The sequence below is a fragment of the Martes martes genome (assembly GCF_963455335.1).
Source record: "Martes martes genome assembly, chromosome: X".
Classification (NCBI taxonomy): domain Eukaryota; kingdom Metazoa; phylum Chordata; class Mammalia; order Carnivora; family Mustelidae; genus Martes; species Martes martes.
Window position 1 is genome coordinate 30,139,730 of NC_137897.1, and position 23,459 is coordinate 30,163,188.

Consider the following 23,459-nt stretch of genomic DNA (forward strand, 5'->3'; position numbering starts at 1 on the left):
ATAGGATACATACGGAAAAGGATACATATTTTGATTTCTATATCATTCAGTCTTTATAGACTGATAGCATCTTTGTAATGCACACCCAGATCAACTAGATCAAGAAGGAGACTATGACTAGCATCACGAAAGAACCACTCTCCCCATCCCCACTTCCAGTCCCTCTGTTTCCCTCCCAGAGTTATCAGTATCCTTACTTCTAATGGCATAGATTGATTTTGGTTTTAAACTTTATATAAATGTAATCAAAGCATATGTTCTCTTTTATGTCTTGCTTGTTTTGTTCATCATTCTGTTTGTGGACTTCGTCTATTCTGGTACATGTGGTAACAGAGTATTCATTCTCATTCCTGAATAGTATTCCATTGTGTGACTATACCATCATTTTTCCGTTACACAGGTGATGGGGATTTGGATTGTTTCAGATTCTTAGCTACTATAATAATGCTTCTCTTGACATTCTTACAGCTGTATTTTGGTGAACATGTACACACAGTTCTTTAGCTGTTACTTATGTAACTGTGTTTGACGAAGTTAGTAATATAAATCTGCCTACATACTCACCCCATGTGTATTCTTTCCTAACAGGTAGAAGATGAGCAATTTAGTAACTTAGACTTTGCATTAATAATAGATATCATTTATTAATTACTGTATATCAGGTGGGATGCTAAATGCTATTCATGCATTATCTAATTTAATCTTATAACAGCTCTGTAAGGCTGTACTAATAACTCAGTTGATGGGTGAGGAAATGGAGGATTAGAGTGAATGATTAACTAATACAAGTTCATACATGCAGTGAATGCCCTGGGTTGAATTTATGTCTAGATCTGTTTGCCTCCAGCGTCTTTGCTGTTACTCACTGATCAAATCTACTTTCTGCTTTCCCTATACTTGGATTATTAAGAATTAAAGTCCAAGATATCAGAATAATGAATTGGATTATTTTATGGTAAATTTTTGAGGTCCTCTGAAGTTAAATGAACTGTGAAGTGTTTCTCTTACGAAAAGCTGGAGGAACGTGAAGTGATTAAATACAATATTCATTTAATGTTTGTCCTTAATTTATGAAGGACTTACTTGACCATTTTGTCATCTGTTAGCTTTGTTTAGAAATTTATTGTTCTGATTACCCAAGTCATGTTCTTCAAATAATTATAAGAATGTATTAAAACCTCCCAAGACAATAAATAATTTATCATAGATAAAGACAGCAGGGTCTGGTGTAAAGAGCACTGTATAAGGAATTGGAAAACTTGAGTTCTAGTTCCCCTTGGCTGTTGTTTGCCTTCCTGTGAAATGGGAAAGGTGGATAATGTCAGCATTTTCAAAAAACTGTTCCATGATACAGTAGTTCTGTGAAGTGATTTGTGTGTAGGTAAGGAGGAGGAGTCCTGCACCTAATTAACTCTGAATCACAGTGAACCACTTCCCCATTCTGAGGAAAGCAAAGTGTGTGTTATCAACACATTAAGTGTTAGAAGGCTAATAGTAAAAACAAGCCTTGATACTCTCATTTAACACAGTATTTCCCATGCTGGGGGACTCTTTCCTTTTGCATAACACATAGTAACACCCTGTATGTAGTTGGATAGATGATCTCTAAGATCTTGTACATGATTCTCAGTCCTGGATTTATTTCCTCCATAGAATTGTCTTATTCCCTTTGCCTTCCTCAGTTTAGGAGTACAGTTTAGTTTTCCATTCTATTTTCCTTTAAGTACATCATAATGTCTGATAATCCTTCATGTTTTAGAAATTTCCATGAGGCTGCTGAAATTTGAGTCATTTAGAAGGGGGTTAAAAATAGTTTACTATTATTTCTATTGTATCTTCTCTCTTCTCCTTTTATTATTAGCTTGGTCACACTAAGGTCGTATTTTTGGAGCCAAGGATCCTCTTCAGTAATAGCCCTCAAGGTTTAACAACTTGGAGGAAAGCCATTCTTCACAACGTAGGACAAAACCATGCTTATTTCAAGGTAATGTAAAATCTTGGAATCTTATTTGGATTGGATCACATTATATTTTGTATTATTATTTTTTTGCAATGAGTGCTGTGGTGTTAATAGTTTAGTCTTTATAAATTGACTAATGCTAATATTTGGATATTTCATAAAAGACTTATCTAAGTACATTCCATCTACTTTGTCCTTTTAATTTCCCACAAAAATCATTTTTTCTTTCTTCTACCCTCAATCTCTCTTCTTACCCCTTTGTGTCTTCCTGTCATTTTGTCTTGTTGAAAAAAAGAAATAATTTGGAAAAAAGAGCATTTTCAGAAACATCCATTGTTGCTATTACAACTCCATATTTGATGACATACTTTTCCCCTTCTCATTTTTACTCTACCATCAGGAGTTAACGGTAGAAACTGGGACCTAGAGCAGGATCCTTGTATAGATATTCTATTTATAGTTGTTGCCCCTGATTTAAATTATAAGTGGTGATAGAATATTTTGCTGAAAAATATATTAAGATCTCCCAATAGTGAGAATAGATAGAGGTCAGTGTTTGAGATCTTTTATTCAAGCTTTATATCTACATGTCTTCTGCCCAAGCAGACAAACACAGATTACCCTTTCCTACTGTTGCTTCAAAATTAGCTCTGAAGTCTGTTTGTTCCCTCATCCCCAAAATACCTTAACCAATTTTCCTTTAAATTGTTCTGGCTTAAAGCATGGTATATAGTTCTAAACTAGCTCCTGAGAAACCACACCATAAATCCTTTGGGAAGTTACTTAATAACTCTTTTTTTTTTTTTTTAAAGATTTTATTTGACAGAGAGAGATCAGAAGTAGGCAGAGCAGCAGGGAGAGAGAGAGGGGGAAGCAGGCTCCCCGCTGAGCAGAGAGCCCGATTCGGGACTTGATCTCAGGACCCTGAGATCATGACCTGAGCTAAAGGCAGAGGCTTAACCCACTGAGCCACCCAGGCGCCCTGCTTATAACTTTTTTAGAGGTCAAAATGATATCTTAGACAGTAGGCCATCAAGGGAATAATAAAGAACAGGAGGTTACTTTTTTTTTTTAAATAAAATTTTATTTATTTACTTGACAGAGAGAAAGTAGCAGAGGGAGAGGGAGAAGCAGACTCCTGCTGAGCAGGGAGCCTAATGTGGGGCTCAATCCTGGGACCCTGGGACCATGACCTGAGCCCAAGGCAGACACTCAAACTACCAAGCCACACAGGCACCCCCAGGAGGTTACTTCATCATCTGCCTCCCCACTAACTTCGCTTTCAGTGTTTACTGTCAGGGAAAAGGCAAACTACCAAAGTAGTATCTAGAATTTTGTCATCTTTTCTAACAGATATATCTCATCCTCGTAAGTTTTGCTAAGTCTTGATAACGCTCCAGACAGGAAACTTCATCATCCTATTTGAATTGGATGCCGGCACTACAACTTCCTTTTGCTGGGTTAGGGGTACAAATCCCTGTTGAAGTTTTATTTGTGCGTCTGGTATTGGAAAACATATTATGAAATCATCTCATGCCCTGTGCCCAAGGGTCCTCTCTCTCGGTTGTAGTTGAAAGCTTTAGATCAGCAATGTTAAAGGATAATACAGCATTTCTGCAAACTTTCAATTACAGATTTGTGACCAGAGTCTTTTGCCTACTATGAATATTTTTCCATCACAAGGAGTAATTCCTTTCGGGGGGCTAACTGTTCTCAATATCTCCTGTACACCTACTGTAGCAGAAAAATTTGATACAAGAGCAAAGGTATGTTTATGCATATGTGTATTTCCTTATATATATATGTCTGTAGATTGGTTGTTTAGGAGATTTATAATTGTATAATGCTATAAAATGGTATGTGTGTTTATTCTTAGAAAACTTGTTTTAAGAATTTCTTCAAACGGGAATGGGTTTTACTGTTATGATGCTAATGAATAATTTTTTTAAATTTTGGTTACTTTGTTAGTGATTGAGTTATTGCTAAAGAAATGCAGTTTTTAGAGATCTATAGAATAAGCAACCTTACCTATATAATTTTGTAGAAATAGTTAGCAGAACCTGGAAAGAGAATTTGTAGAAAACATTTTTGGTGCAAGTTCGTAATGGAAATTTCTACCAAGTTGAAATGGATACAGTTCATCAATATGAGGCATTCTTTGCGTGAAATTAGAATGATATTTGGCATCTCACTAGTCACAGAGGAAAGGATGACTTTTTTCATGGCATTAATTAGATATTTGATTTAATTAGATACCTTTGGAAAAATTAATTAATTTTGGAATGTTAATTCTAAATAGCTTCAATGACTATATGAATTATAGGCAAATTCTGTATGGTGTTAAGATCTATATTTTATAGCATGCATAGAATATTTTACTAGTTTATATTCTGGAAATTATATAATTAAAAAGACATTACCTTGATTTAAGGGGCTTTTCTAATGGTTCATTAAACAGAATAAATAAAACGGAAGACTTATCTCATAAATTTTATTATAAACTAGAGCAATGGAATACTCTTGATTTTCAATCTGATGATCAGCTATGTACATTTACTCACAATAAGAAATAAATATGTACGGGGCGCCTGGGTGGCCCAGTGGGTTAAGCCTCTGCCTTTGGCTCAGGTCATGATCCCAGGGTGCTGGGATGGAGCCCCACATCGGGTTCTCTGCTCCACAGGGAGCCTGCTTCCTCCTCTCTCTCTGCCTGACTTTCTGCCTACTTGTGATCTCTGTCTGTCAAATAAATAAATAAAATCTTTAAAAAAAAATATGTACACTGTTTTCAAAACGAAATGAATAGTTTTAGATATATCCCCCATTTTATCCTTAATTTCCCACAATTCTTTTTTTCATAACAATTAATTCTTAAATAACATGTAGGTTAATGTGATAACCACCAATTTGCCCCAGATAAACAACCTAATGATTTTATCTTTTATGAAGACATACGTATTGAAAGATATTTATAAATTATATATTATGGTACATGGTCTGAGATTTGGGCAGAATTTTTTTTTAAAGATTTTATTTATTTATTTGACAGAGAGAGATCACAAGTAGGCAGAGAGGCAGGCAGAAGGAGAGGGGGAAGCAGGCTCCCTGCCGAGCAGAAAGCCTGATGCGGGGCTCGATCCTATGACCCTGGGATCATGACCTGAGCCGAAGGCAGAGGCTTTAACACACTGAGCCACCCAGGCGCCCCTGGGCAGAGTTTTTTAATATAATATTCTAGAAAAAATAAAAAATATGGCCAATAAAAATAGTTTCATTAAAAGATTAGTTTCTGCTGTATTTTAGAAGAGTATGCTGTTTTTATGAAGCTTACCTTTTTAGCATAACATAATAATTCATTTATTCATCCAACACATATTTACTGGACTCAAGTTTTATGTTAGATTCTGTTGTAGATTCAGTGGATGATCAATAATGGGGAGGTAGGTGAAAGCCAGCCGTGATGAGTTGAAACTTATATGTGGGATTCATCAAGGGGGAACATGTCGATTTGTCATTTCCTCTGAATCATCACATTATGATTTTTATGATTTTAGTCAAGTATTTTATTTATGTACTATATATTCTTTAATTACAATGTGGAAATCACGTAATACTATGAATATAGTGATTTAGTTAATTAAATGACATGTCACTTTCCCCAATAATTTTGAAAAAATGACAGTTTGGAGTTTTTTTTTTTTTTCCTATGAACTGTTTCACTGACTTTATATGTAAAGAGTGAAATACACTCCTATCTCTTTCTTAGATATATATTTATATTTAAATTCAGCCTTGATGCTCCCTGTTTGTATATCGGTGGGGCTTTCAGTGAATGCTGTTTTTGTGCCTCTGAAATTTTGCTTAGACATGTATATGTTCAGATAAACTACAGTTCTAATTTTGTAGGAATTATACAACTAAATTCTTATTTCACCATCTTAATTTTCTCAGAGGCTGTTGAGTGTTCAGGCTGTCCTTGGTTTATATTTAACCACTGCTGGTTAAAAGACAAAATGCTCTTCCTCTCTGAGCCTCAGTTTTCCTCACTTGGCAATTAGGATATTAATATTGGTAACCTCATAGGATACTGAGGATTAAAAAGGAGACAATGTAATTAGCACTATACTTCGCCCATTTGCTCAGCAATTTTTTAGCTACTTTCATTATTATTATTATGGTCATTATGGATATTAGTTTATCTCTGTGGGAGGAAGTATGTTTGTACTCAGTTTCCTATCTGTTTTAATTTGAATAATCCTTGAAATTAGGTAAATACAGAAGGGATATGGGGAGTGACAGTAATGTGTAGTTAAATGGGTAGAACTCTGCAGTCAAATTCATAAGCTATGAACTGGTCCCATTTGTGGTGGAGGTTTTTAAGAGTTGAACACTCATTCCTCTTAGGAATATTAATTCTGCATAACAAGAAATGGGATGACAACTACCAGAATAAATCTTGTGACATTTATAATATGTTATTATTATTTAAATTTAAAAATATTGCCAAATGCCAGGTAATACTTTAGTGGCATATGGGTAAATTTTAATGTAGTTTCTACAAGGCTTTATATTTCTCTCAAATAAGGTTGCTATTCGCCGTGCAAATGTCATAGACCTCAGGATTGGTGGATCTGTTGAGATTGCCGATGTGGAAATTAATCCGGTGAGTATATTCATATGTTAACTATTTGTGTAATCAGTGTATGAGAGTGGTGACTTTTGTTATGTATCCCTGGTCAGCCCATTTATGTTTGAAAATATCTCATTATGTAGTACTTTGACATGTAGAAATTAATATATATAATATAAATATGTGTTGAAGCAGATTATCAAATGGAGGTTTCAGAATTCACCGATTTAATTCTACCAGTACATTAAAGCCATCTGTAGGCTTCATCGTGATCCTACTCCTCTTAAGAGGTAACCACTTCAGGACGCCTGGGTTGCTCAGTTGGTTAAGTGGCTGCCTTCGGCTCAGGTCATGATCCCAGCGTCCTGGGATCGAGTCCCACATCGGGCTCCTTGCTCTGCGGGGAGCCTACTTCTCCCTCTGCCTCTGCCTGCCATTCTGTCTGCCTGTGCTCGCTCTCTCTCTCTCTCTCTCTCTCTGACATATTAAAAAAAAAATCTAAAATTAAAAAAAAAAGAGGTAACCACTTCACTGAATTTTCTGATTATTCCCCCTTTACTTTTTCTAATCGGCCATCACATATGTATGAATTCCTTAACCATTCATTATTTAGTTTCATTTGTTCATTTTTGAGCTTCATGACAAACATGCACTGTGTGTAGTCTTTGATGAGTCACTTTTAACTGAGTATTGTATTTCCAGAGTTGATCTAAGTTGTGTGTAGCTGTATTTTTTTTTCATTCTTACCACTGCTTAATATTTCATTATGTAGACCTGTTGCAATTCAGAGACTCAGTCTGTTCAAATAGGTGTTTCTCTTTTGTTGTTATGACAAGCAGGGAACATTTTGTGTACATACCTTGTGAGGTGCAGGTGCTAGAGTTTCTCTCAGAGTAGAGTTGCTAACTCATAGAATATGTGCATTTTTGGCTTCACAAGATAGCTTCCATATTTTCTCCTCAAGTTTCTATTGCTCTGCATTCAGTTGCTCCATAAGTTGTATTATAAGACTTAATGTTTGCCAATCTATTAAGTATAAAATGATCATCTCATTGTGGTGTTGATTTGCATTTTCTAAACTATAGTTTTGTTTATTTTTAAAATTATTGTTCTGTATCCTGATAAAATTCTGTTCTATAGTTGATAGCCCACACATATATTTTTTTTCCTGGCAAGTCTTTCAGGAATTAAATCTGGTCTCATCTACCCAAAAATCTTACCCTGAAGGCACCTGGGTGGTTCATTTGGTTAAGCGTCTACCTTCAGCTCAGGTCATGGTCCCAGCATCCTGGGATCAAGCCCCTCGTCGTCGTTGGTGGTAGGTGAGCAGGGAGTCTGCTTCTCCCTTTCCTCTCTGCTTGTGTTCTCTCCTTCTCTCTCTCTCTCTCTCAAATAAATAAATAAAATCTTAAAAAAAAAAAAAACACACAACAAAATCAAGAAACAAAGAACTCACCCTGATCCTTTAATGCAGACCCATATGCCCCCTCCATTGTGACATTCATAAGATGGTACAAACATCTTAAAACTCTGGAAACATCTTCATCATAGCAATTGTCATATTATTTTCAGGTTATCTGAACGTCTGTATCTCTCTCCCACTAGTACTGCAGTGCCTGCGCTATTCTGGTGCTGAATTAAATAGAGCAAACATGGGTGAGGCTGCCAGTGTCTCAGGTAGGGCCTTGTTACTAGTCTATACTTTAAGAGCTTCATCACATTTTTAGTTTCTGGCTTTGAGGTACAATTTTCTTACTTTTATTTGGTGTTGAAGGCATGATAAGTTTAGACAGACTGACAGACACTAGGCTACCTTGTGTAAGACTGTGGTGATTCTTGGAGATTAAAATCGCTGCAGTATCCAGAGTGCTTTCTCCATTGCTATGGTGTTTGTCCTTGAACAATATTAGAAGTGTATTTAGACTTTGACTACTTCATTTCCACACCCTAAATGCATTTGTGGCATGCTTTGCATGTTATGGTACAATTGAGTAATTTATAAGACTTTGTATTAATATATATTAATATTCCCTGATTATGGGGCATCTGGGTGGTTCAGTCGTTTAGCATCTGCCTTCGGCTCACGTCATGATCCCAGGGTCCTGGGAGCGAGCCCCACATTGGGCTTCCTGCTTGGCAGGGGACCTGTTTCTCCCTCTCCCTCTGCTGCTCCCCTGCTTGTGTTTCCTGTCTCGCTGTGTCTCTCTCTCATATAAATAAATAAAATCTTAAAAAAAAATTCCTTGATTATGTTGAATTTTAAACATAGCTGCCTTTTAAAAATAATAATAAAATTAATATTCTGGCATCATCCGTAAGACCTTTGATAACTGTATGGTGTTGAATATGTATCTTAATAACAGGACATTTTATCCAAGTGAGCATATGTACAAGGCCAGAATAGTGTAAGAGGAATGATCTTTTGCATCAAGCTTTCATTACCCATATTGGATTTTACAGATTTCCCCTGTAGACCTGGGTTGAAATTTTAAGTGAGAGAAACAGTGGCCAGTTGACCTTAATGCAATATCTCCCTCAACATTAGGATACTGTTGCCACTATATGTAATTCTTTTACTAAGTAACTGTAAGGCTATGAAGAGGAATCCTATAGAACTCTGTGATGTAGGCACATAACTGGCATATAAGATAGTTAAGATACATTCAATAAACATTCCTTACATATATTTAAGCGAGGCATCAGGTGCTAAAGATATAAAAATGAATCAGGCCTAAGGTCCGCTAGGAGAGACAGATTTGTAAACAAATAAACAGACTTTATGGTGTTGTAATGGTAAGTAAATATAAGGAACAGAAGTAGTTCCGAGCACAGTGTCATAAAATATGATTTATCTAACTGGGGTTTGAAGGATACATCACATTTTATCTAGCAATTATGAGTTAGAGGAAAGCTTTCCTAATAGAAGGGACACACTACTAAAGACAGAGGAGATTGAAGCATCAGGTATTGGTTGGAAAGGACAAGTCATACAGCTTGCTGAAGTATGAAGTGAGTGGGGTAAGAGTGGAGCTTGGTGAGGCAGGAGAAGGTCAAGATGAGCTTTATGAACCCTGCTGAGGAACTTGGACGTTATCCGGTAGTTGGAGGAGAATCATCACATTTTAAGATAGGAAGTAGAGATTTTCAGTTAGTTTAATTGTGACTTAGTTGTGGAGAGGAGAATTGGAGAAACTACAAATCTAGAAATGACCTGAAAAGTGATGCATTATTTACTTCATATAATTACATTAGGGATAAGAGGTAAAGGAGGCAGAATAAAAGGGATTTGGTAACTGATTATGTATCAGAGGTAGGGGAGAGGAAGGAAAATGTGGCCAGTTTTTATAGAGTATAGTAGTTAATAATGCCCTTAATGAAAAATGATACCTTTTTTTTTCGAGGCATAATGACATAAAACATTATGTCCATTTTAGGTGTACCAAATAATGATTTCATATCTGTATGTATTGCAAAATGATCACCATAGTGAGTCTAGTTAACATCCATCACCAAACATACTTATATTCTTTTCCTTGTGATGAGAACTTCAAGGTCTACTCTTTTAAAGTGTAATTTTGGTTTATATTATTTTTATAAAATATTACACTGCTTTCTAATTCTTTTTCTCTTTTTAAATTTTAGGACGTATTTAACTTCAGTGGTACCTATGTTGGTGCTACTCAGATTATTCCATTTATAATAAAAAACAAAGGTATTACACGTGCCAGAGTGGAGTTTAATCTACAAGACTTTGAATATTTTTCTTTGGATTTTAAAGATAAAACAGGTATAGCTCTTATACTATAATAATATTCTTGTAAAACAGTTTTAAGTTGTTTTAAAGTTTAATGTTAAAAAATAATATGTCAAGGGCAATTGTTCTGAAGTATTTTTAATTACTCAGTGCATGGTTTTATTTCTAGAAATATATCAGTATTAACATCAGGATACTTTGGTAACGTATAACATATAACCAGGCTTGTTAGTTGATTTAATGTAGTTAGTTAAGAATGTTACGTATACGTAAAAAAAAAGGTTTTATATATAAGTATATACTATAAGTCAAAATGGAATTATTAATTGCTAATTTTAATTGCCCAAGAGTTTCAGGTAAATGTCTTTGGAGAGTTCTCTCTGTATGTTTACTCATGTATTAAGTATCTTTATGTCAAATTAAGTTTAAAAGATAGGTACTTCGGGGTGCCTGGGTGGTTTAGTCGTTAAGCTTCTGCCTTTGCCTCAGGTCATGATCCCAGGGTCCTAGGGACAAGCCCCGCATCAGGCTCCTTGCTGGGCAGGAAGCCAGCTTCTCCCTCTCCCACTCCCCCTGCTTGTGTTCCTGCTCTTGCTCAATCTCTCTCTGTCAAATAAATAAATAAAATCTTTTAAAAAAATATAATAAGAGATAGGCACTTCTACAAAGACATTTCATTTGTTTACTCTAGGGGTTGGCACCATAAGGTTTGTGGACTAAATCTGGCCTGATATATGTTTTATAAATAAAGTTTTATTAGAGTAAAGACACATTTATTTGTTTCTGTATTGTTTATGGCTCCTTGCATACTATAATGGCAGAGTTGAATAGTTGTGGAAGAAACCATATGGCTTGCAAAGCCTACAGAATTTAGTATCTGGACCCTTACAGAAAAGGTTTGCCAACCATTGGTTTGGTCATTTCTTCTTCAATAAATATTTGTTGAATACCAATTATAGGCTAGATACTAGACTTTGAGTCTATAAAGACAATATCATATTTTACATGTTCTCAAGAAGTGAACGCAAGTATATCCGTCAGGATCTCAGAAATTCACAGATGACTTGCTCAAAGGGTTTAACTGAAGAGAGTTCAATGAAGGGATTATCTATGGAGGTGGGAGCTGGATTAAAAGAAATCAACCAGGGATGGAAGCTGCTACTACCTTGCACCTGAAGGAATAGGAGGAGGCAAGTTATTTCTGGAGCCCCATGATCATGAAACTGTGAAAGAGGGGCCAACTGATAAGAGCTTTAGCCGTGGAGGAATGCAGCCATGGCCAGAAGCGTAGCCAACGCAGTGAAGACATGAGGGCAGAAATCCCTCCTACCTTCTGATAACATACTGGTGTCTCCCTGTGGTTGAATGAAGTCAGAGCAAGGGGGCCTAGCTGAACTGACCTATAGAAGTCAGGACAGAGCAGCAAAGAGAAAGGTGGCTGTGGAATCTAATGACCAACGAAGAACACCTTTTTTTTTTTTTTTTTAAAGATTTTATTTATTTATTTGTCAGAGAGAGTGAGCACAGGCAGACAGAGAGGCAGGCAGAGGCAGAGGGAGAAGCAGGCTCCCTGCTGAGCAAGGAGCCCGATGTGGGACTCGATCCCAGGACGCTGGGATCATGACCTGAGCCGAAGGCAGCCACTTAACCAACTGAGCCACCCAGGTGTCCCACGAAGAACACCTTTAACAGTAGGAGAGCTGGACAAAGAATCAGCTTATTAGCAGAGAGCATGGCAGATGCCGTAAGACAACTGAGTACCTGGTGCTAAGGGAGCATATGTTAGGGAAAAGTAGTAATCAGCATAAGGGAAGATTTTTTGGAGAAGTCGATGCCTAATCCTCCTCTTGAAGAAGACGAGAAGATACACAAGAAGAGGGGATATATGAAAGAATGTAAGTAAAGGCCTAGCAATGAGTCAAGGTGGTAAGTAGTTCAGGATGCCCAGAGTGTAGAGGGACAGGATGGAGAGGGCAAGTGAGATCCATGTCACTAAGGATCTTTTCTGGGCTTTGATCCTGGAGGTTAGGCAGCACCATTAAAGGATGTATATCCAGGCAGTGGTGTGATCAGACTCACATTTTGCTCATTTTTCTTTTGGAGCAAAGTTGAGGATGGACTGGGGGAACATGTAGGAATGGGAAGGGCAAGACCAGAGAGAGGGAGGTCAGCTAGGGGTTGTGGCCGTACAGATGAGAAGTGATCAAGCCCGAACACAGGCAGTGATGCTGGAAACGGGAAGGAAGGGAGTACAAAGGTGCCGAAACATAAGAAATGCTCTGACTTGCTTATCAAGTGGACCTGGGTCTTAGGGAGGAGGAGCAAGGCTCAAATCTCTCCCAGGTTTTGATTATAAGAGGTAGGCGACTGGAGGTACAATTCATGGTTGAGGTGATACGAGAGGAGGATCAGGTTTAGGTGAGCGTGGTATGTGAGGAGACTGCGTACTAGCCCAGGAATGATTACAGCAGGCAGCTGGAAATACGTATGAAGTTTCTATTTTTTTTTTTTTTCCTAAGTCTGGATGCTGAAACTTTAGTTGCTTAACACTTTATTCTCACTGACTGCCTCATTTACTCTCATTGTACCTTGTTCATTGGATCGCAGACTCCTCTTGGTTATTCTGCACAGCTAGTCCACAAAGTGCATATGTTTTTACAACTCTGCCTTAACCCTAGCACAAACCTCCCTCCTAGACCACTGCATCATCTTTTCAAATGTTTCCCATGCCTTCCCAAGCTTTTCTCCTCGGACCTGTTCTGGAGAGTAGTCTTAAAGCCAGGATCTTATCACATCACTCCTCTGCTTAAAAAGTTTTGTTTGTTTCGTGTTACCAATAGCAGTGGTTCTTAGGGGCAGGCCTGCTGACACAGTCTAGGAGGTACTTCCCTTGATCTTAATTATTATTAACAATTTGCAACAAAGTTTATACTTAAAATGTTCTGAAGATGTATCTTACTGTTATAAGTATTTTAACACATAAATACCCTTCTGTGACAAATTAGACTTGGTTTTTCTTGTGATCATTTCAAGATTATTGGATAGATGAGTTATTGGAGAGGCCATGTTCAGAGCTATTTGGGGATGACTCCACGTTGTCTTTCTAGTCGCCTTGCCCGTTGCAGCCTCCAGTGGCTCTCCCCGCTGCAGCCAGATTATGTTCCACATTTCCTTCTAATGGTGCTGGGCTTCCCTTCTCCTAGGATGGTTCTTCTTCTTCTGTTCCTGGTGTCTGCAATCCCACCCCCTTTTATAAATTAGCTTAAACCTCATGAGTCCCCATGAGTCATTAGCCCCATACCCACCCTTGTCCCGTTGGTTGAAATTATTTTTTAATCTTTACTCACTTAGGGCATTGTGTAAGTCTCATTTTAGTACTAACCATTTCTGTCTCATATCAAAGAGAGCTGTGTACCCGTTTGGCTCCCCTGCTACACTGTTAGCTCCATGAAGTCAAGGACTATGTGTGTAATTTTTGTTTTGTTTTTTTAAGGTTTTTTTTTTTTTAAGGATTTTATTTATTTGACAGACAGAGATCACAAGTAGGCAGAGAGGTAGGCAGAGGAGAGAGGGGGAAGCAGGCTCCCTGCTGAGCAGAGAGCCCAATGTGGGGCTTGATCCCAGAACCCTGGGATCATGACCTGAGCCGAAGGCAGAGGCTTTAACCCACTGAGCCACCCAGGCGTCCCTAATTTTTGTTTTTCTACTAGAGTTGACCACGATAGTTCTGTGTATATTACAGGCACTCAAGAAATATTTACTGAAGCTGTCTTGGATTATTTCATTTCACAGCTATATGTTTACATATATTCCAAATATATTTGAGTATGTATCTATCTGTTTTTTTATTATATTTTCTATGTTCTAGATATATACCCATTCTAAGTAGGTTTTCTTTGCTGTATAACATGTGTATCTTTCCCCACACTACAAACGGCAGATGTTAATATACACTTAATGAGGTTTTTTGGTCATTTAATGGTTTTTCATCAAGGTGACTGAAATTGATTAAGTTGAAGGAGGGTGCAATGAGTTATTCAAGTTCATTTCCACACATGGGTGATAGAAATTATCATCATTCCTTGGATTAATCAGAAAATTTGGGGGAGAAAATAGGATTTTTAGAATTGTTTGGATGAGGGTCTCCACCATCCATCTTTTTTTTTTTAATTTTATTTATGTATTTGACAGAGAGAGAGAGAGAGAGAGAGATCACAAGTAGGCAGAGAGAGAGGCAGAGAGAGAGGGGGAAGCAGGCTCCCTGCCGATCAGAGAGCCCAATGTGGGGCTTGATCCCAGGACCCTGAGATCATGACCTAACCCAAAGGCAGAGGCTCAACCCCTGAGCCACCCACGCACCCCTGGAGGTTCTACTATAATAAACATTTGATCTTTCAAGAACTTTTTCTAGAAGTTTATTTAAGTGGTTATAATTTTTGACCTTGACATTTACATTATTATTTGACAATTTTTCTGTATCTTCACCTAATGCTTTTATATCTGGAGTGATTGTATTTTGTCAATAAGTGACCTTGTATAAAATTGTATTTATCTTCTGTGTGGCCTCTTGGAGGCGTCAGAGGAGATCTGGGTCTTCCCTTCTCTGTCTTTGCTGGAGAGGGAGTCTCCCACTTTCTTGGACCTAAGATTCAGTCCCTTACTTGACTTTGACCTTCATTACTTTCTACATTCTTCTGCATATGACTGTGATGCTTATTCTTGAACTTTGGAGATTTAAAAAAAAAATGGGCTTACTGTCTGTTTTGCTGACTGAATATATGTTTGATACATGTTTGAATATCAGTTTTAGTGACTGGAACCTTGGTATTAAGAGTCTTTCTTTAATCAGCAGCAACCTTATGCAGCCCTCCACAGCAATTGCTTTTTGATCGTAATAGACAGGTTTATGAGGCTTCTCAAAGTTTCATTTCCATATTTAACAGTGGTATTATCGATATGTATCTGGCTTTTTAAAAAATAATATTTTTTTAATGTTTTATAGGGGAATTCACAGACCCTGCGTTTCCTGACATATATTCTTTGGAGTTAGAGGAAGGGACATCTCTGGAATGTGGCATAGCATTTTCTCCCAAAGAAGTATGTTCGGCTTTCTATTATTCATATGATTGGAGAGTAGTGGTGTTAAGATAATCCTAACTCAGAAGCTATCACTTAAGGTCTTTTTGTAGTGAGTCTTTTTCTAACTTGTGAGCATGCCTGAGTATACCTTTTAATTCAGTAAAATGATTCCTAGAAGTGTCTGGCTCACGCTTGCAGAATGTCTCGAGAGTTCTAGAGAACACACACAAGGAACCTGTGGTCTCAGTTCTGCTCTCTAGAAAATTCAAGATATAACATGTTATGAAAGAAAGTTGATGCTAACTCAAAAATCACTTATATTTGAACCAGCATGTGCTTTATACTTACATTTAAGTGGGATATGTTTAATGCTCTTGGAATCAATACCAGAAATTATCAAAGATGTGCTCTGAGGATTTAAGACAGGTTGCTATGATACTGGTTCTTTTTATCGTGTTCCTTGATGCTTAGTAATTTTAAAACAACAAACAAACAAAATCAAAGAAAATGTCTTTCCTGAAATATGCCCAGGAGCAAGGGGTACCACTTGACAAAGCTTTAGGGGCCATTTCTCATATGTTTTTGCTTCCGAGATTTTGCAACATAAGTGCCAAGGGAAGAGCTTCTTGCTACTCATGATGTGAAAAGTCATGTTGCTGCATCCTCCTAAACAAGAATCAAATTTCTCTATGACAATTGAAGGATAACATTCTTAGGTCAAAACACTTCTTATATTCCAACATAGCTAGCATGATGCCTTGAACCCAATAGGTGTAGAACAGAATGAGTTAAGTGAAAATAATTCATAATGCAATAAGAAAGTGTATTGAATGCCAGATTCTGTCTTTAATTATCCATTTTTAGTCATGTCACTGAAGTACAGTTTCCTGAATTGAAATCTTATTTTAGGAGCAATGACAGCTGTTAGTTAGCTTTCAGGAGGAAAAAATAAAGGAAATTTAGGGACATGTTTAGATTTAAGAAAATGCTGAAGAGTAATTTTGCTTTTTTAAGTATAGTACCTTAGTTGGAATATGTTTTATGGGTTTTGTGCACATGTGATTCACGTGGAATGATGTAGTCTACAGAATTCACTCATGTCTGTTCTAGCTGTAGGCAAGCGTAGTGCATGAGGTAGGAAAAGTACTTTTCTGACATTAGAGAAAATGAAAATTCTCATCTTATAGACAACATTAAGTATACTCAGATGTATATTATACTGTATTTAATTTCCATAGGTTTCATCTACATTAATGAACAGTGATATTTAGAACCTTTTAATTTTATTTATTTTTCTGGAAAAAATTTTTTTTAATTTGTTATTTTTTTAAATTGAAGTATAATTAACATACAGGGTTATATTAACTTCAGGTGTACCATATAATGATTCAACAATTCTTTACATTACTCAGTGTTCATCACTATAAGTGTACTCTGAATCCCCATCATCTGTTTCACCCATCCCCCCCCCCCCACATCCCCTCTGGTAACCTTCTCTCTCCAGATAGATAATTTTTTTTTTTTAAAGATTTTATTTATTTATTTGTCAGAGAGAGAGAGAGAGAGAGAGAGCACGAGCACAGGCAGAGGGAGAGGGAGAAGCAGGCTCCCTGCCAAGCAAGGAGCCCGATGTGGGACTCGATCCCAGGACGCTGGGATCATGACCTGAGCCGAAGGCAGCTGCTTAACCAACTGAGCCACCCAGATGTCCCCAGATAGATACTTTTTAGCAAGGTTACTAGGAAGACAGAGAACATCTTTTCTTTTTTTGAAAATTATCTTGCAAATATTTTTCTTTGGCTTTATTTAGGCTATCAGATAATATCAGAGTACAAATATTATTTAGATTTTCCTTTTATCTTTTCAGCAAAAGGACTTTGAAGTACATGAAATATCGTCAGGGTATTTTTAACGTGTCTTTCTAATTCAGACAAAAGGCATAATAAACAAGTGATTTGAGGAGATTCAGAAGATGTTTCTGTTTTTAATTTTTACAGTATTTTAATATCTCAACTCTCATATACCCTGACTATTTGCAAGTTTCGTTAGCATTAACTTAATATTTTAATCAAGTGTGTCAATGATAATCTCTTCCTGCTTATGAAGGTTTATTATTAAAGTTAAAATGAGTTTAGAAGAGCAGAAAGAAAAAATAAGCAATAAATAAATCCTAATCCTTGACAATGACCTCTGGTTATATATGGGGTTCTCTCTGTTTTTCTTCCTCTCCCTCTCTATATTTCTATGCTTATTATATTACTATATCTGTAATTGTAAAGAAGTAATACTTTATGAATTATTTTTCACCCACATTTTTTTTTTTTTTTTTTTAGATTTTTTATTTATTTATTTGTCAGAGAGAGTGAGCACAGGCAGACAGAGAGGCAGGCAGAGGCAGAGGGAGAAGCAGGCTCCCTGCAGAGCAAGGAGCCCGATGTGGGACTCGATCCCAGGACCCTGGGATCATGACCTGAGCCGAAGGCAGCCGCTTAACCAACTGAGCCACCCAGGCGTCCCTCACCCACATTTTTATTCAGTGTATCAATTAAAATGATAGCTTTTTTGTGTTTTGAATTAAGTGTTCTAAACACGCTTTAATTTTTAAAGGATGATCTATCCTGTTATTTAATGGCTATATCATGTTTATGGTCCCTTAACTAATCCTTCTTACTATGCACTTAAGATTCTTCCATTTTGGGGGCTTTATAAATGATGCTGTAGAAAACATTCTTGTACATAAATGTTTGCTTTCACATTATTTATTTTCATTATGTCTTTCTAGAAGGAGAATAGTTGGGTCAAACTCTATGTACTTATTTTAGGCTGTTGATATGAGTTGCCAAATTTTTCTCTAAAGAAGGTTATACCAGGGGCACCTGGGTGGCTCTGTCGGTTAGACGTCTGCCTTCTGCTCGGGTCATGATCCCGGGGTCCTGGGAACCCACCCTGCATTGGGCTCCCTGCTCAGCGGGGAGTCTGCTTCTCCCTCTCCCACTCCCCCTGCTTGTGCACTCTCTTTCTCTCAAATAAATAAAATCTTAGAAAAAAAGGTTATACCAATTATATTAAATGCCAGTACCAGTGTAAAATGTTGCTTATAGTGTTTGTACAACTAGGTTGCATCGATTATATATGCATGCATATATAATATTCTGCCAATCCAATAGGTGAAAGATCATTTCAAATTGCATGTCTTGGATTCTTGTATAACAAGCTATCCTACAACAGTAGTGATTTAGTTGCTAACAATTTGGCGTGGTTGGTACTGTTAAAATTCTTTTAACACTCTGGTAAGAGAAGTGGCCTCTGCTGTTTTCTTTTTACAATATTATTGGCCAGTTTTCTGTTTTATTTTTCCTGATAAACTTTGGAATCATTTTCTCAAGTTTATAGCTATAAATTCTATGGGATTTTGATTTGAGTTGCATTAAACTAAAGAAAAATTACAAGGAAGTGATTTCTGTCTAAAATTCAGCTTCCTATTCAGAAATAAGAAAAGGCTTTTATTTTATTAATTATTTTTAAAAGATTTATTTGAGAGAAAGAGGGCAGGAGCGAGGAGGGGGAGGGGCACAGGGAGAGACTCTTCAAGCCAGACTCCCTGTTGAGAGCAGAGCCTTTCTGGGGGCTAAATCAGGATCCATGAGATCATGACCTGAGCTGAAACCGAGTTGGATGCTCAATGGACTGAGTCACCCAGGCACCCTAGGCCTTTTATTTTATTGAAGTATTTTATGCTATTCAGCAAAATTTTGGAATATTTTGAAGTTATTTTTCTATGATCTTTTTTGCTATGTAAATGTTTGTGTTTTATGTATGTTTTGCTCTTAAATTTTGAAAATAATGTTGGTGAAATATATATAAAACTGTCTATCTTGGGGTGCCTGGGTGGCTCAGTTAAGTATCCGACTCTTGATCTCAGCTTAGGTCTTGATCTCAGGGGTTGAGTTCAAGGCCCGCATTGGGCTCCATTTTGGGCATGGGGCCAACCTAAGAAAGCAGAACAAAACATGGGTGTCTGGGTGTCTCAGTTGTTAAGCATCTGCCTTCAGCTCAGGTCATGATCCCAGGGTCCTGGGATCAAGCCCCGCATCGGGCTCCCTCCTCAGCAGGAGGCCTGCTTCTCTCTCTTCCAATCCCTCTGCTTGTATTTCCTCTCTCACTGTACCTCTGTCAAATAAACAAAATCTTTTTTTTTTTTTAAAGATTTTATTCATTTATTTGACAGAGATCACAAGTAGGTGGAGAGGCAGTTGGGGAGAGAGAGAGGAGGAAACAGGCTCCCTGCTGAGCAGAGAGTCCAATGTGGGGCTCCATCCCAGGACCCTGGGAACATGATGTGAGCCGAAGGCAGAGGCATTAACCCACTGAGCCACCCAGGCGCCCCAAATAAACAAAAAAAACTGTCCATCTCACTTTAAACTTCAGTTATTTTAAATTATCCTTCAATTTATTTTAGATTTTTCAGGAATATTGTAATAGACTACAAATACTGTTATTTGTCTCTTCCAATTAGATGATTATAATTTTTACCTATTTTTCTTATATTAGATTGTTTAGAATTTCCAGAACAAGGTCACATTATTTTCTTGGCTTATCTGATTCCTAGTTTTCTGTGAGGTGACATAATGTTTTAAGTTCTTGTTGGGAAATAATCTTTTAGTACTAATTTAACACAAATATCTAAAATAGATGTAGACTTTTTTATTTAGTCACATATCTTTATGCCATCAATCATATTATTATTCCAAGGGGGAAAACAGTTTGATATATAGTTCAACATTATATTTGTAGCATTAGTATATTTTTGGCACCCATCAGGTTATCAGTAAGTATCCATTCAATAAGTAAATTAAAATGCAGTACATAGACCTGCACATTCATTTTTAAGAACTTACTCTATTTTTTTCTTTTGGATACTTAAAATTGAAATTAATGAGAGGGTATGTACATTTTAATTATTAGCACATATATCCACATTGCCACCATAAAACTTGTATCAATTTATATTTCCATTGATAATCGTCATTCGACAAATGTTTATTGAGCACCTACTATCTACCCTGCATTCTTCTGGACCTTGAGGTTATAGTAGAAATCTTACATCCTAGTGTGGTAACACGCTGTCTCTTCTTCACATCTTCTTTATATTGAATATCATCATTTGCCAATGTAAAGCACACGTGTGACCAAAGTCCAATGTATCTGGTCTTTTTTTTTTTTTTTTGGTCACTTTTGCTTATTAGTGTCATATTTAAGGTATTATACAACCCAAATCATAAAGATGTATGTTTGCTTCTAAGAGTTTATTTATTTTTGTGTATGCTATAAGATAAGAATCTAGTTTCATCCTTTTGCATGGAATGTCCATTTGTTCCAGGAGAATTTATTGAATACATTATTTTATCCCATTAAACTGCTTTAGCACCCTTAATCTAAAATCAGTAACATAAATATAAGTGGTGATGTCTGGAGTTTTATTTCTATTCCGTTGATCTAGATGTCTTTCCTTATGTTAATAACACAATGTCTTGGTTAGTATAGTAAATTTTGTAGTAATTTTTGAAATTGGAAAATATGAGTCCAGCAGTTTTGTTCTTCAGTGATATTTTTGGCTAATTTGTGTCCCATGCACTTCCATATGATTTAGGATTACCTTGCCAATTACGGCAAAAAAAAAAAAATCCAGCTGGGATTTTGATAAGGATTGTGAAGAATGTGTAGATCAATTTGGGGAGTGTTGCCATCTTAACAATGTTAAATCTTCTAATCCATGAACATGAGATGTTTATGCATTTATTTAGGTTTTAATTTCTTTCCACAATGTTTTGTAGTTTTCAGTATGCAAAGTTCCCACTTCTTCTTTATTAATTTTATGTCTAATATATTTTTTATTTTTTTATTTTTATTTTTTAATTTTTTTTAAAGATTTTGTTTATTTTTTTGACAGACAGAGATCACAAGTAGGCAGAGAGGCAGGCACAGAGAGAGAGGAAGGGAAGCAGGCACCCTGCTGAGCAGAGAGCCTGAAGCGGGGCTCCATCCCAGGACCCCGGGATCATTTAACCCACTGAGCCACCCAGGCGCCCCTGTCTAATATTTTTAATGCTATTGTAAATGAGATTGTTTTCTTAATCTCATTTGCAAATTGTTCATGTTAAGTGTATAGAAAAGGAACTGATTTTAGACATTTTATAACCTTGTTGAACTTATTCATAGTTCTAATAGTTTCTTAGTAGATTCCTTAGAATTTCCTATAAAAATATGCTTTCTGCAAATAGAGAAAATTTTAGTTCTCTATTTCCAATCTGGATACCTTTTGTATTTTTTACTTCTTGATTTCCAGAATCTCCAGTACAATGTGGTTTAGAAGTGTTACGAGCAAACATCTTAACTTGTTCCTGGCATTAGGAGGAAAGTATCCCTCTTTCATCTTTAAATATGATGTTAGCAATTTTTTTTTTTCGATTCCTTTTTTCAGGTTGAGGAAGTTCTCTTCTATTCCTAGTTGAGTATTTTGATCACAAAAGAAATTTGAATTTTGTCAGAAATTTTTGGCTTCTATTTTGGTGATCTTGATTTGTCCTCTATTAATGTGGCGCGTTATATTGATTGATTTCTATATGTTAAAGCAGCCTTACATTCCTGGAATAAATCCTGCTTGATCATTATACCTGGAGTAGAATCCTTTTTATCTATTGCTGTGTTCAGTTTCCTAAGTATTTCCTTGAGGGATTTTGCATCCATGTTCATCAGGAATATTAATCTGTAGTTTCCTTCCTTCAACTGTCTGTTTGGTTTTAGTATCAGGGTAATATTGACTTCTTAGAATGAGTTGAGAAGTGTTCTCTCTTCTTCTATTTTTTGAAAAAAATTTGTGAAGGACTGTATCGTAAATCTGCTTTAATTTAGTGATAAATTTCGCCACTGAAGTCATCTGTTCCTGGGCTTTCCTTTGTCATGTTTATCTTAAATTACTAATTCAATCTATTTGCTTGTTATAGATCTATATAAATTTTTTATTTTTAAAATTATGGTAACAGTCTTAATTAATAATTATATAGTACTCAGAGTTTATAAAGTACTCACATATCTAATATCAGTTTATTTCCACATGAATCCAATAAGACAGTCACTGAGACTTTTGATTTTTCCCCTTTTTCCAATCATAGAAGCCAATGCACAGCAAGGCTTAGTGACTTTTCAAGGCTACCTGCTGCTGAGCTGTAGAGCTTGAATAAAACAATGTTATGTCCTCATCCTCCTGACCCACTGGACCTTCATGATACCATGTTAGGAATCCAAACATGATGAATAGTACATATTCTTTTAGCCTATGGATACAAAACTTTCGTATGCATTCTTTGGGTTTATTAACTTTTTCCCTAGTCGTTAGCACTCAAAATTTTCAATTTCATAAAGTTACACTTATCAGAATATCAATTACCATTTTTATATAGTCTCTTTCATTTTCCATTTTCCATATTCATAGGAAGAAATTTGCAGTCACAATTAATTTCTTCTGGGATTAAGTTTATTTGGGGGATAATTTCTAGATGCTTAACTAATTATATATACAAGGGTAAATATAGAAGTGAATAAAATAAAAACCTATAATACAATGGAAAAGAAGAAAAGAAATTGATACTTGTCAGGAATTTATAGAATATCAGGAAATGTTATCTTGACTTAAATATATATCTGTGGAAGACAATTAAAAAATTAAGGCCATGTCATTGGAAGTGGCATGATTATATTATTTGATACGAAATATCTGTCATTATGAGTTAATTATGAGTTTGTTAATGATGAGTAGTTAATTGTTAATTATGAGTTTGTTAATTATGAGTAGTATTTCTTTGTCAGGTCAAATTATGGGCAGACTTTCAAAATACTTCTTGCATATATTTCTCTTTGTCAAATTTATAGCTTCCAGAGCAAAAGGAGGGTTTCTCTTGTTTCTCATTTTTCAGTTCTTTATTAGTATTGCCTGTTAGATTTCACAAGTTTCCTCTGACTTATGGTCCACTTTGGAT

General features: G+C 36.3%; 1 protein-coding gene across 1 annotated transcript in view; it reads left to right on the forward strand.

Moving 5' to 3' along the window:
* CFAP47 (cilia and flagella associated protein 47) overlaps positions 1–23,459 on the forward strand; it is a gene marked incomplete at its 5' end in the record, with an annotated part of 422,483 nt that overhangs the window by 67,413 nt on the left and 331,611 nt on the right. The window contains 5 exons of the mRNA XM_080795480.1: positions 1,862–1,984; positions 3,595–3,726; positions 6,546–6,623; positions 10,233–10,377; positions 15,347–15,441. Coding sequence (XP_080651606.1) covers positions 1,862–1,984; positions 3,595–3,726; positions 6,546–6,623; positions 10,233–10,377; positions 15,347–15,441 — 573 coding nt within the window. The remainder of the gene's footprint in view (positions 1–1,861; positions 1,985–3,594; positions 3,727–6,545; positions 6,624–10,232; positions 10,378–15,346; positions 15,442–23,459) is intronic.